Source organism: Micropterus salmoides, unplaced genomic scaffold (assembly GCF_014851395.1).
Source record: "Micropterus salmoides isolate LMB-PRFRI ecotype aquatic unplaced genomic scaffold, ASM1485139v1 Ms_hic_scaffold_17, whole genome shotgun sequence".
NCBI lineage: Eukaryota > Metazoa > Chordata > Actinopteri > Centrarchiformes > Centrarchidae > Micropterus > Micropterus salmoides.
This window is the reverse complement of record NW_024040817.1, coordinates 12,734,785-12,749,714: the sequence shown is the minus strand read 5'-3', so window position 1 is coordinate 12,749,714 and position 14,930 is coordinate 12,734,785. Positions and strand designations below refer to the sequence as shown.

Genomic DNA, 14,930 nt, shown 5'->3' with positions numbered 1-14,930 from the left:
TCTCCCTCTGTTACAGCTTACCCTCACACTTGCAGCTACAGCTCTAAAATGGGGAGAGCAACCCCTAACATGACGGTGGAAACTATTCGAGTCATCCCAGGCTACTGTCCTGATCATCTTTCTCTGACACTGGTCACCCCTAGAGACTCATGTTTCATCACAGATTGTGGCGCTTGTAACTAGACGTAAACAGGGCACTAGACCAGGGGGTGCTAAGTTTAATCAGCATGTGCACAGATGCAAAGGCCATCAAAGACACACCACTTGATATGTACTCACAATATCCCAAATTAACTTCCTAGCTTGAACAGATAAAAAGAAATCTTCAAGCAAAATGCAAATATATATGGTAAAAAAAAATCACTCTACCTTTTAGTAATGGGGAATTTATTGACAATTACCTACCCTTTTCTGGACATTATAAAAAAAAAAACATACCCACAAATTTAGATGACGTTGACAACTGGGAGATAATGGACTGATCTTTTGTCCACATGCACCTCTCTTTGCTGCCCGTCAGTGACAAGCCTGTTTGCCATACCAAAAAGGACACATACTGTATATATAATATATTCTCACTTTATGGCTGCTTCAAATGTAGGGAGTTACAACCTTTTCATTTCTCTTGTTTACAAAGCCACTAAATCTGAATGAATTATACTTTGGTGCTCATGGTTTAGAATATTATTACTGATGCATTACCACTGTTGCGGCCGAGATTATTTTAGCAACTTTATATGCTATTGAGCAGTGATATCAATATCAGTGCATCATATTTTATACATTTATCCTATGTTTAATATGTAAAACCCTAATCTGAAAAGTAATTAGTAAATATAGTTGATAAATTTAATTAATAGATAATAGATAAATGTATGTGGAGTAAAAATGCAATATTTCCCTTTAAAATGTAGTGGAGTAGAAATATAAAGTAGCAGTAATACTTAAATGTAAAAAGAAAATTACAAATACCAAAATATTGTAGTATTGTAGTAAATGTATTTGGTTAGTTTCTACCATTGCCTTTTATTGTAACTTGTGACCAAAGTGGCTGTCAAAAGTTACACAGTTTGGCTAAAAAGTAAAATTAGCAATACCACATTGTAAAAATACAAATTACAAGTTCTGTATTGAAGAGAATGTAAGCCGTCTGCAGTCGCACTGTCATTTCTAAATGATCTAATGATGACAAAAAGAGTTAAAAGAAATAAATGACTGACAGTTTGACGCTGAAGCAAAACTTTATAAAACCTAAAGGAAATGCAGCTGAGACTTAATGGAGAGTATCACAGATTCAAAAGATGCTTAATCTGAGGTGAGAAAAGAAACAGGGATCTTCTGACCAGGGAAGAATGTGATATCTGGAGGAGACGAGGATCCCCTGCTTACGCATGAAGGGGTTTAGTCTTGCAATGCAGCTGGCAGTGATATCATAATGCACCTTACCTTGAGAGAGCAGAGGGCAGCATACATTCTGGCATTAGCACTGTTAACATCAATGCTTTTCTAAACTGAGCTTTGACAGGAGTGTTAACTGCTGTTTTAAGAGCTGAGTTTTATGTGAAAATACATGATGTTGTTTTATGTGTTTTTTTATATTAGCGTTTGCAGATGAGGGTTATTTATAAATAGAACTTGGAACACACATACAGATATGAAGTGCAGCTGTTGGAAGTCTGTCATACACAGCGGAAGTGACTCACTGAGCAGGAGCACAGGCCATCTTCTCAAGGCAAGTCAGTTTGAAATTATATACCCTTCCACATGCTGGTCGGTCTGAGAGGAAGGTTAGTGCTCCCCCAAAAGGACAAAAGAGCTCATTACGGTTTCAGGTTAAAGGTGAAAATATGATCCATGGATGAAACTGCTTTTTGCAGCTGTCTAGTGTAATTGAGTGAAGTCAAAATGTTTTAAACAAAAGACTCTAATAGAATATATATTTCTAATATAGATGATGATAGAATTGTCTCCCTTGTTATTTTTACTTACAAATGAAATGTATATAAAAGACACTTCTGCTGACATGTTGTAACAACAGAAAATTCCACACTACCACACCAAAGGATTACCTCATTTTTAAATGACACATGAGACACCACAAACCTATTTTAGTCTTTGTTTATGCAGCAACCAAGACAAAAAGACAGTGTTTTGGATATTATAATAATAATGGTCACAAGTCACATTAAGGACACACAGTCCATCTGTCACATCCAAGACAACCACCTGGAGCTTTTCCTTAATTTACTTTTTCCAAGTGTACCTGGATGTTACTTCTGAGGGTGCTTGTATTTTCATGTTACACCATATCTGCAGGTACCTGGAACAATTTTAATAACAGTTGAAGCACTAAATCTCTGTCTCTTCCTCAGACTATGGCAAAAGAAGGAATCATTCATCCGTCCTTCTCACAATAGTGTCACAGCTAGAGAGTTTTTTTCATCAAGAAGTAAGAATAGTAAGACTTGATTTCCTTGTGCATTGTTAAATTGTTGTTTGACAAATGGAACCAATAAAAGGCAAAACGTCCATTTTAGTTGTAAACTGTTTAGGGTGACTGTGAGGATAGCAGTCCACCAGTAGAGGATGCTATGATTTCATTGTTGAAGCACGGTAATGCTCCACAAAGACACAAAAAGGTCTCTTCAGCTCACTAATCAATGTTTTTAATTAATAACCCAAGTAGAACATGTAAACATTTCTACTAATGAATAAGGTCACAGTGATGTACACTGTGTACCACAATTTATTACGTTATATGAAAGAAATTAAAGTGATCTCACCCTGTTTAATATATTTGGCTGCCTTTAAAATTGAACTTCACAGAGAGAAATTAAATGGATTATGGGGCTCTCAGATGCCTTTTCTGAATAGCAGCACACAATAACACTGGATCACACATGGGTGCAAAAAGTGATGATTATGTCCATTAAAATGCCGCTAGCCATCCGCTGATTTCAAATAGACTTTGCAAAGCAATCATGACAGCAATGGAATAATGTCTTCAGATGATTTCTATTCTGTCTCTAAAAAGACATGCTGCAGGTGGGAAGTCTAAATTAAAGGCTGCTCTTGTGATTTGGGCAAAATAGGCTGGGTGGTCGACCCCACTGAAGGCAAAGGAGGTCCATATCTGGAGAGCATGCACCTGCGTTTCCTGGTGCTTATCAACATCTGCACTGCTACTGCTGCTTTGTTTACTTTTCACCGCTTGTTCTGAGATTGTTTTACTTGGCCATCCTTATTATTGTGCATTAATTATGTAGGAATGCATCTGTGAAGTTCTCTCAAGCTGTTTCTCTGACCTGTGTATGTTATGCTGATTTGTGTTATGCTCGAGTGTTCTTGCACACATAATTGGAATCCTGTTGTTGCAGTGATCAGATCAACTACCCGGCATGTAAGAGATGTTCACAACTGTCATCTTGAAGAAGCAGCTTAAATGAGGTCAGAGTTTATTTGCAGGACCACTAAGATGACTAAATGAAACAGCTGTAACCAGGATTCAGAGGATGTTTTTTTGATTTTCGCCTGCAGAGTCTGATGGATTACTGTCTCTTCAAAATCAACAATAACATCCGTAACAGTCAAACATATGGCTTTTAACAAATCATCTGAATAACTGCGCTAAACTACAGTCAATAATGCTGACCTCAACAAACAAGCCAGGCGCACAAATCTTGCCCAGGAAAAGTAAACAAAAATGTAATCCACTAATACTTCCTTCCGAAGAGGCTGTATGTTATTGTTTGGCCGTGCCATTTGGCCCTGATAAATAAAGATAGGAAAGACAGTAAATTAAAGCTAGCTCAATACAGGGGTCAGTGAGGGCTAGCCAGGAGATCTGCGAAGAAGCCTCATTCCCTGCAGAGGGACCGACAGGATGACAGAGAGCACTGCTGGGGCCAGATGAACTCATTAGAGCCCGAGGGAGAACTAAAGACCCCTGGTTTGGATTTATGTGACAGGTTTCATGACAATGTCTTACATGATGAAGAGGATGGAAGCAGAAGAGGATGATATGATAAAAGATAAAACGGAGCCTTTTGGAGTGGCAAGTGTTTACAGTTTTAGAGGCTTTAAATGGTACTGTTTAATGTTAAATATGTGTTTTCTGTGTCACTGATAACTGCTAATGGCTTTAAATACCATTAAGAGTCAATAGCCATGCTAGCAGCTCTGATAAGGCTGAAGGTCTAGGCACAGTGGTTATTTGAGCTAAATGCTAACATTAACATGCTATACTCACAACAACAAAACCTTTAAAGGCTGATCTTTAGCTAGTTAGTTCACTGTGTTAGAATGCTAACATTTGCTAATTAGCACTAAGCACATGTAATGGTACCCAGCTAGGCTGTGCAGTGAGTAAACCTCACTCCCCGACGCCTTAAGAGATGCGCTAGCGACAGAGACACGCGACAGGCACCATGGGTTATAACCATAGACTGTATATAAGAAATAACCACCTTGTTAGCATTATCAGTATGTTCTCTGTGTGAACATGCTAGTGTTGTGACTTGAATTAAAATGCTGCATGTTACTAATGGATGTATACATTTTACAGCAATATTCGTCTATAACATGAAAAATTGATAAATTAGCTAGCTAGCAGTCGTGCTAAAATAACTTGCTGATCTTTTATAGTGTGTTTGTGCATGGGGAAAATCTAGTACAGGCTACCAAATATTTAAGTTTGAATTATTTGATGTCAAGAAGTTTGCCTCTGTTCATCCATTTAATATGAATATGAATGTGCTTTCTTCAGGTATTAAGATCACTGTTAGAGTATTAGCCCACGATAAACAAGGTACTTCTCCCTTTACTAAAACACTTTACTACAGAGAACAGAAGGGTTTTCCCAGAATTTATGATAGGAAGACTTTTACTTTTATAAAATTAGGACAAATTAGGCTGGATTTTGAGAGGATTCTTCATGATTTGCAAGCTGGATCCTCTGTATTTCAGTAATATTGAATGTGTTAGTCAAACATATGGGCTATTTGTTTTGAGACATACTCTTGTTACCAGAGCTCTTAAAAAAAACCACGTTGCTTTTGGCTTGCATCGCATCCGTCAGCAATCACACTTCATTACTTTTGACCACTGCAGCCTCTGGAGCAATAATTAGCCACACACTTCTCACTTGTTATATCAACTTTTATAATGTTAGGAACACTCTGAGCTCTGAAATAAAAAACCCGAAATAGGACCAGCGCATTATTTCTTCCACTGTTGCTTTATCCAACTTACTACTTTCTGACCTCCATACTGTTTTCCCATGTTTTTTGCTAGTTTTCCAACATGTCACAGGAAAAGACAAATAAAATAACACTTAATTGTATGATTTATGCAAACAAGTAAATGTTCTTTAGTTTGAATTTCCCAGGATGTCTTAACATGATTTAAAGTCTCTCTGGGATCCATATTGGCTGATTCAGTCTTTACTTTATCAGTTTGAATGTCTCCTGCCGGGGCCTGCAGCCTTTCTTTGCTTCACACCCTCTGTGTACACCAAGTGTCAGTCTCACTCCCACAGACAATCAATCATATCAAGCTCTTTTGAGTTTTTCTAGATGAAGGAGTCCCTCACCTCAAATCAGGTTTATGTTCATATTCTACTCTATTTATTTTCCTAAACCACAGGAGTTTCTACTCGAAACTAGCATTACACAACCCAAAATCACTTTATAATTACCACCTCCAAATGCTTGATAACTGATATATACCAATGGCAACTGATTTTATTATAAGTGAAGAAGATAACACATTAGTCTTGAGAAATCAGAGATCACATAACTTGTTGGTGTAGATTTGGAAATCTGTATTGGAAATGGATATTGTCTCAGTTTGATGTAGTGCTGTGCGCATTTGAAGAAAAACAGTGAAGTGTACAACTGTACACAAATTTAGTTTGTGATTACACTGGACAATACTGCAGTGAATGAGATAATGGTTTAAAGTTGCACATATTGTTGTCAGCATTTACTGTAATGATTTTAGGTTGACTTACATTTGATAAATTTATGTGTTCATTCCCTTGTGCCCTTTTGGCAACCTCTGTACTGTAGCAGTTTTTAAAATGTTTACTTTAGTGGTGGTCGATTCTGTGCCAGCTACGCGGCTGAACAGATGATTTATGATGATTGTAAGACCAATTCGTTAATTTAAACAAAGGCAAAACAATGTTTCTGTCATAGAAAGCCAAACCTCAGGGCTTTCTTCGTACCTCAAAATGCAGTGCAACTCACACCTATGCAGCGAGCTGAACACGCTTCCAATAATGGTCGAAAACAGCAGTTAAGCTTTGAAGTCTTCACTGCAGGCAAATTGTGGAAAGAGTATCAAAAACACAATAAATTCATTGGTAAGTGATTACAAATCAGAAAAACATGACATACCACAAACAAGAAACACAATAACAAGAAAGCTGGATTCACAAAAACAGGCATGCTAAATTCACACATTGTGAGTGGAATAGGAAAAAAAGAAAACCTCCTGTTATTCTCTTCTCGTATTATTCCAATATAGTTACCCTGACTTCTAGCCTTGTAGACACACCATTTAAATTAGCTTATTTGGTTGCGTTAAATATTTTGAGCAGTTCTTTACAAGTGAACCAGATTTGTTACGGTGTACACTCATTTTATATTATGCTATGAAGGAAGTATCACCCGCAAAAGATGCTAATCTAGTGAATCTATTAAACATCCTAGAGTCCACAAGAGTAAGATAAAAAGAGTAAAATACATAGGGGTAGACCAGGTACAGTTGGTACACTTTTTCCATTACAACACCAAAACTAGGGACTAAAAATAAGTAATTTTTTAAATGACATTTACTTTACTTGTCTACTAAAATATTAATAATCAAAAACATTTATAAGTAGTTCATATTTTGCCACAATAAGCTCATAAACACAAGAAGCCTTTTTGTTCCAAATGTACCCATGAGTCCAGTTCAAACAGTACCCGATGTTATGGGTGGTGTGGTGTGGGGACAGAGTGGACCCAAATGCAACATTCAGTTTTGACAGGTTTTATTGGGAAAAGGTGGTGAGGGACTGGAGTCGAGGGAGAGGTGGATGCCGGGGAAACACAGGCACGGGGAACCGAGGAGACTGGGACCAGAGGGCCGGGGAACACTGGGGCCGAGGAAGTGAGGAGGTGAGGGAGAACAGTGAGGACACCGTGGGGGGAAGTCCGAGGAGGAGAGGACCGGAGGATGAGCCCAGCCGACTGCACGGAGGACGAGGGTGAGTGAACCTGGAAGGAAAGCAGACAAACAGACAGGGTTAGTGACAGCAGAGGTAAGAAACAAGAACTGGAGAAATGTGAGGATCATCAGTGATTTCAAGAGCTTGAGGGACTTACAGCACCAGGTTAAGAACAACGAAAATCAAGCAAGGATAGTGTGAAGAACTGGGGTTGAAATACAGGCAGGGATGAGATTACCGGCAGGTGTGGCAGGCTGATGAGGTGCAGGTGCAGATCGTTGGCTGGGCTCAGGAGCGGAGGGAGAGAGAGAGAGCACATACAGGGGAGGAGACACAGGGAGGCAGGCAGAGAACAGAGAAAACCAAAGAAAAAGCACAATAACTGATGAAAGGGAGAAAAAACCAGGACACTCACCGTCAGCCGGGCTGCCACCACAACACCTGAGTACAGTTGAGCCGTAATGCTGTAAAGTATAATACTTTATTTGATTTAAACTGATGTTGCATAAATGAGAATTCAACAATTATTTCCATTAAGTTTTTTATTTGAATATTTGTTCAGTTAAAAGTAATTTATTTGTAAAAAATTGTATGGTAATAAACTAAAATATTTATTTTCAGTTCATCATTTCAGTAGTAACAATTAAAAATAAAAGCATATATAGTTATAGTTAGTTAAATTACAAAGTTAAGAAAAAAATGTTTTTGTTTAAACAACAAAACAAAAACATTAAACAATTGCAAACAGCTATAAAAAAATGGATACGATTCTATTGCGGGTATATTTGAGACATTTTGTCTCAAATATACCCTGCTGACTACCTTGAACATTTCTCTAGATTTTACAATGACCTTGCATGTCACAAAGTCACGCTAATTGTCAGTATTTAAGGTTTACAAAAATGTAAGTTAACTAACAGTCATGTGGGGATGAGAAACTATTCAATGTAGAAGAGACATGGTGAAGTAAATTCTCTTAGAAAAAAAAACATTCGGACTGGAGAAGTTCATTTACTTCAAATTGATCAAAGATCTAACTTATATGCATGTGCGAAGCAAAAATATTATTTATATAGCCCAGTCTCTGTCCTTAGACCCTCGATTTGGATGAGGAAAAACTCCCCAACCCCAGGAAAAGCAACAAAGCAGGGACCCCTCTCCCAGGATGGACAGACATGAAGTAGATGTCGTGGGTACAGAACAGATAGAACTGTGATGGTCAGCAGTGATTGCTACAAGCAACAGAAGGTTTGACTAAACCGACTCCGGATGGCAGGTTTAGGTTTTCACTTTCAAACTGACTGACATAAATTTTGACAACACAGTAGGCAGCAAGGGAATACCAATATTTAAGAATATCATAAATTGTATATTTACATTGTGATTTGAGAGCAGTCTACTGTACTTTGCTTAAATTAAAGCAGCAGATGGGGTTTCAGGGTTTTTCATTAATGGAGCATTCACAGCATTCCCTGTCCACCTACAGGATTGAGATTTGTGGACTTAATTACATTCAGATGTATTTGTATGTCTGTTTTTCTCTTGCTTTTAAAGCGAGAGTCCATGTGACAGCACATGTTGAAGTTAAAATACTGCACCTTTAAGTTTGTTGTGTAGATGAGAATGTATTTTTACTTATACATCAACAGCTGTTCAAGTGAATTTCATCAGCTAACATGACTAAATGAGTTTACAAAAAAGTGCCACTGCCTCTGGGCGTGACTGACCAGGTTTCTATGCAAACATTTTTTTCACAAATTTGATATAGATAAAGTTTAACTTACCGTAGACATCAGGATTAAGTGGCATGCATTTCAGAAAAATCTATTTTTCTTTACCTTTCCTACTGTAGGGAAAGTAAGGCTGCTGTGACCTACCAGTCATAGTAGCCCGTCACTAGCTGACCGCTAATAACGGCAAATAAACACGAGAACAGGTTGACACTAAATTCTGTGTTTTTATATTAGTGAAGGCTAAACATTTGCTTCTAATATTATTTAAAAGTAAAGTATTCACTCTCTGAGTTCTTCACTTCACTAAAACTAAATACTACTATACTACTTTCATCTTACTTTCACATTTTAATCCATTATTTCTACACCAGAGCTGCACACTGAAAGAGGATTACCATTAGCTGTTGAAGTTCACTCCATCACTCTTGCTTGCTGCTTTGTCTGACTCTGTTCTCTCTCTTCATCCTGGAATGAAATATCCCCTGTGGTGAACTCCTTTTTTCTGTGACTTCTCTGCTTACTTTAAGTCAAACACTCTAAGCTATAATATGATGAAGTGGTTTGTGCTGGTGCAAAGCTCTTTATTAATAATACTAGAATTTAGAGCCCATTCTAAAAGCATTTTATGATTAAATCTGAATAAATAAAGCGAATGTGCAAGGGCTATAGAAAGATGTTCCATTTCCATCCTCCTCTCTAACTCTATCCTTAATGTTTTTACTCATTACCATGTGAGCAGGTGGTCTCTGTAGGGGATTAAATGGCCCTGAGTGTTCATGCTGCAGGTACTGTACTCTGTCATATCTGATTTGGTTGGGGTCCAACACTGTCCGTCTGCATGCAGCACAGAGCCCTACCTCCCCTCAGGGAGTCCCATCGCCATGCCAGCCCTCAGTTCTTCCTTAGTTAAAAGGAAAGGATCCATTTTCAGCAGAGCAACCTGGCTGCGGATGTAAGGAGTTGCTGGTATGTGTGTGTACGTGTGGAGATGACATTGTGAAACAGCACTTTGCTTGACATCCTGAATGTCCACTGGAGACAAAACTTGCCTCCTGTCCTCGCACCAACAAAGGACAAAGCTTAAGAGCCACATAGGTGTTTGCCAGCTTGTGCGGACTCTCTTCACACTCGACTGCTCCAGACTCTCTATAGAACACATTCCAGCGAGGGTGTCGGGTCAGTGCAAGCGCTGAAGGACAAGCGGTGGTTTGCAGGCTGCAGTAATTTGTTTAACCTCTGATTAGGCCCAGGAATGTCAACTATGAAGAGACACTACAGGTCCCGACAGCATCGTTTGACACTTTGGCAATCTGTCATTGCCAGTAGAAAAGAAGCAAGCGAGTCACCACTCGAGACAATAGCCACTCCACGGCCCGGGCAGAGAGGGAGGTTTAATGATTGCACCATCTGGTCTGTCGATCTATAGGATTTATCTCATGTCTTTCTGTGCAATAAACTTGCTGTGCGTGACATATAGTATAGCATTTGTATTGGAGGATTTAAACTGATGTTGAAGATATTATCATGAGGAAGCGTTTTGAAGTTAAAGCATATCTGCTTGAAGAAGGACATCATGAGGTCTATATTTTGGAACACTGACTTTAAGCCTGTGTCTATCATCACATCAATTTGGCACACAAAGTGCAGCCTAAACACAGATTGAAAACATCAGTGCATCACATGCTCTTTTATTTAATCTAGCAACACAACACTGACCACATGTTACAAAAGATGTTTAAATAAAATCTGCAAATCTGGAATTGAATGAGGTAAAAGCAAAGTTATCAAAGGCACATTTCACCAGGGTTATTATCTTAACTTCTATGTTTTATGCTCAACTTCAAAACACCATTGTACGGAGCAAAACCAGAAAAAAAAAAGTTTTCCTCAGGAAAGCTGCTTTACGTACACACACATTGAAATTATACAATTTTAGAATGCTAATAAACATGTCAATTGTAGTCTTACAAGTTCCAGATACACTATATCTTCTTGCCACATGTACCTTTAGTAAATACTCCAAAGTAGATTCTGTTGTTATAGGCTGGAGGTTATGAAATATGTGTTCACACGGATCACTTGGTGAAATCATTAATTTCATGCTTCATATCCAACTCCGGCTCCTTTTTTCCCCCAAAGCTGCATTGATGGGAAACAGAAACTGGCTGGATTCTGAAGTTGTGTCATGTTGATGTCTGTGAAAAATAGTTTGGATGTAACTTGTCTTAATGATCTGCGGTTTGTCTTAAGGTATTTGGTCTTAAAGGGGTTTTATAATGTCCAGATAGAAATAAGATTCAGTAAGCTGAACTTTAACCTCATTCTTTGAGAGTTTTGGACATTTGGGACACCAGCTTAATATAAGCATTTATGTCTTTCAGAAATACGTTGGATACCTCTGTGTGTTTTTGAAAATATGCATTACTGGTTGTGAATGCGAACGTGCATTCCCCCCTACACATACTAAGCTCTAATTGTTATATATCACTAATTATATGCTTTATCTGAATTAATTTCCTTGTTTTTCATACTCAGTAGAGGTAAGGTGATCACTCACAATTTGAAACTTGGCAGGTATTCGTAGTTTCTCAGCCAATAACAAAGGCAAGTAGATGTTAGTTCAAAATCTAATCCAGTAATAACCTTACATCTTGCACTCTAAAAATAATCACACTCCGTCAAGACAGTTAGTGTGTAATTGCCAGAAAATACTGCAAGCGTCCCTCATAACTATTACCAATCACTTGCATTTCAAAGTCACTGTAAAACTGGGCATGTGTTTGATACATAATGCAGATAGAAATCAGTATACACTGTACAGTACAAAAGACAATTTCATCTCACTTTGACTATTGTATACAGTTGGGATAACAAAAATAATGCTAAAAACACAATATATATAATACATTTGTAATATTTATGGGCTGCGATCTGTGAGCAACATTTTAATAAAAAAGCTGTATCTCTCATTCTTCTTCTTAGAGCGTTCCAGATAAGTTCTGTCCTGCAGTTTAAGTGTCAGTGCTGCCCTGTGATAGGTGCTTTCCATACAGAAGAGTTCATGTCCTCCATATCATTACAACACAGGTACCCAGGAAAATTGTGGTTTGACATCATGCTTGAATTCTCATACAAGCTGACCTTATATCAAGCTCTTATGTGCACAAATTCCAGGTGTGACATGACACACCTGAATGCATTTGTCCTTACATAAGGTCATGTTTGTGGAACAGAAATCAGTTCAAGTGAGTCATGTCTTGCTCTGTCTTCCTCCCCATGGTTGCTTTTCAGTTCATTAAGGGGAAAGGTTATGAGGCAACAGTAGCACAGAAATATCAGTTGCTCTGGGGAAGAACCAGGTTGAATAAAAGATTCACTGGACGACGCCCATGGGCAGCGAAATGAGATGAGACAAGAGGATAAAATAGGACATGTTCCCTCTAATGTGCTACATAGCTGTTTGGAAGTTTAACGTTCGGAAGTTTAAAAGACTAGGAGAAGTCCAGGGGGCGGATCATCATGACTGTAGCTCGTAGCGAGTAGCTGGGACCCTTGAAGTAGTGCCACTTGATACCATTCAACTTCCCTATGTGTTGTCCTTGGGTGAAGTACATGCCGTTAAGGTTGGACGGGCCACAGGCATCAAACCACCAACCTGAACAGAAAATAAGGACACATAAAATATTATATTGTACATAAAAAACAGAGTAAGCTGAGCTGTGCAAACAGCTGAGCACTTTTATTGGATATCATCAAAAAAATATAAATAACGTGCAAAGCATCAGTGCAGAGCAGAACAAATAAGGCTTTAAGTAAGTATTTCTGTTTTGTAAAGGTATTGCGATAAAGTCACCTTAATCATAGGTTTTGTCCTTAAAGGTAAAGGTAAAGGTTGAAAGTTTCCCATGGCCTCTGCCACAGGGCCATGGCAATGGTTCAGACACCATTTCACTGCTATCTGCTCAATGTGTTACTGTCACTGGGTTCACTGGCATGCCAGTACCTGTTGCTGAACACTTTCGGTACCTCTATTTAAAGCAAAGAGTTCATGTGCATGAGCTCCAGTGTGGGGAAAGCATGGGAAACCTTTATTCTCCTACCAACATGACACATTTCCCCGAAGTATATCTGGCATTTAGACAAAAGGTAAATGTGCTTGTATTTAGAGGACAGTTTGATAATTTAAGCCATACTTTGGCTCCCTGTCTCTTTTAGAATGGGCTTTAAAATGTTACTGCTAGTTTACAAGATTCTGATTTTATTCTGTTTTAGCTCCACACTTTTTCAACTGTTTCTCCCTCTATACTCTTACCTGTTGCTTTGGGTCATTGAGAACTAAAGCATTAAATGTACCAGCAGTTAAGACAGAAGTATGGAGAGGCAGTCCTTTCTTATTATAGACCGAAACTATGGTACAACCTATCTATAAATATCCACCATGTAACTTCCATAAACTCAGCAGTCTGTGTCCTTACTTTTCTTAAATCTGAAAGGTTGTGGCTGGTTTTATTGTATTTTAATGTTTTCCTTGAAACCTTTGACATTTTCATATATATATATATTTTAGGGGGGATAATAGAATAAACAATAAACAATAAAACAATAGAGAGAGACAATAAAGCGCAGTGAAGAGAGAGAGGATGAAATGCAGCAAAGTGCCGGACTTGAACCCGAAACCTGCGTGGTAAGGACTCTGCCTTGATACGTGGTGCACACTCTTCCACGTAGTAGATATATAGTATAACATAACACCTATTCCTTCCTAGTAATCTGTCATTCAAGTTATATATCTGAACTAGTAAACATACCCTCACTGATACAGTCAAATATAGGACTTATGCGTGGCATGGCATGTGTCAGTCACACAGTGACAAATGGCAGCGTTTCTCCTCTCAGACCTAAATACCACTGGGGCCTGCAGTATGACATTTCACAAGACCTGTCAGTAATCAGGAGCAATGTTCTGCCCTTGTTGCTGGCATGGATCACACACATATAAATTTCACATTGATTGCTGCATCATCATAAGACACATACAGTGCCTTGCGAAAGTATTCGGCCCCCTTGAACTTTTCGACCTTTTGCCACATTTCAGGCTTCAAACATAAAGATATAAAACTGTAATTTTTTGTGAAGAATCAACAACAAGTGGGACACAATTATGAAGTGGAACGAAATTTATTGGATATTTCAAACCTTTTTAACAAATAAAAAACTGAAAAATTGGGCGTGCAAAATTATTCAGCCCCTTTACTTTCAGTGCAGCAAACTCTCTCCAGAAGTTCAGTGAGGATCTCTGAATGATCCAATGTTGACCTAAATGACTAATGATGATAAATAGAATCCACCTGTGTGAAATCATGTCTCCGTATAAATGCACCTGCTCTGTGATAGTCTCAGAGGTCCGTTTAAAGTGCAGAGAGCATCATGAAGAACAAGGAACACACCAGGCAGGTCCGAGATACTGTTGTGGAGAAGTTTAAAGCCGGATTTGGATACAAAAAGATTTCCCAAGCTTTAAACATCCCAAGGAGCACTGTGCAAGCGATAATATTGAAATGGAAGGAGTATCAGACCACTGCAAATCTACGAAGACCCGGCCGTCCCTCTAAACTTTCAGCTCATACAAGGAGAAGACTGATCAGAGATGCAGCCAAGAGGCCCATGATCACTCTGGATGAACTGCAGAGATCTACAGCTGAGGTGGGAGACTCTCTCCATAGGACAACAATCAGTCGTATACTGCACAAATCTGGCCTTTATGGAAGAGTGGCAAGAAGAAAGCCATTTCTTAAAGATATCCATAAAAAGTCTCATTTAAAGTTTGCCACAAGCCACCTGGGAGACACACCAAAAATGTGGAAGAAGGTGCTCTGGTCAGATGAAACCAAAATCGAACTTTTTGGCAACAATGCAAAACATTATGTTTGGCGTAAAAGCAACACAGCTCATCACCCTGAACTCACCATCCCCACTGTCAAACA

General features: G+C 38.6%; 1 protein-coding gene and 1 long non-coding RNA gene across 2 annotated transcripts in view; one reads left to right on the top strand and one right to left on the bottom strand.

Annotated features, from left to right (window-relative positions):
• The first annotated feature begins 7,589 nt into the window (after positions 1 to 7,589).
• LOC119907393 lies at positions 7,590 to 8,646 on the top strand. The gene is made up of 2 exons (XR_005445097.1): positions 7,590 to 7,679; positions 8,308 to 8,646. It is a non-coding gene; the product is annotated as an uncharacterized LOC119907393 (long non-coding RNA).
• A 1,959-nt stretch (positions 8,647 to 10,605) lies between these two features.
• angpt1 (angiopoietin 1) overlaps positions 10,606 to 14,930 on the bottom strand; it is a 59,753-nt gene continuing 55,428 nt past the window's right edge. The window contains exon 9 of the mRNA XM_038725152.1: positions 10,606 to 12,601. Coding sequence (XP_038581080.1) covers positions 12,438 to 12,601 — 164 coding nt within the window. The 3' untranslated portion in view covers positions 10,606 to 12,437. The remainder of the gene's footprint in view (positions 12,602 to 14,930) is intronic.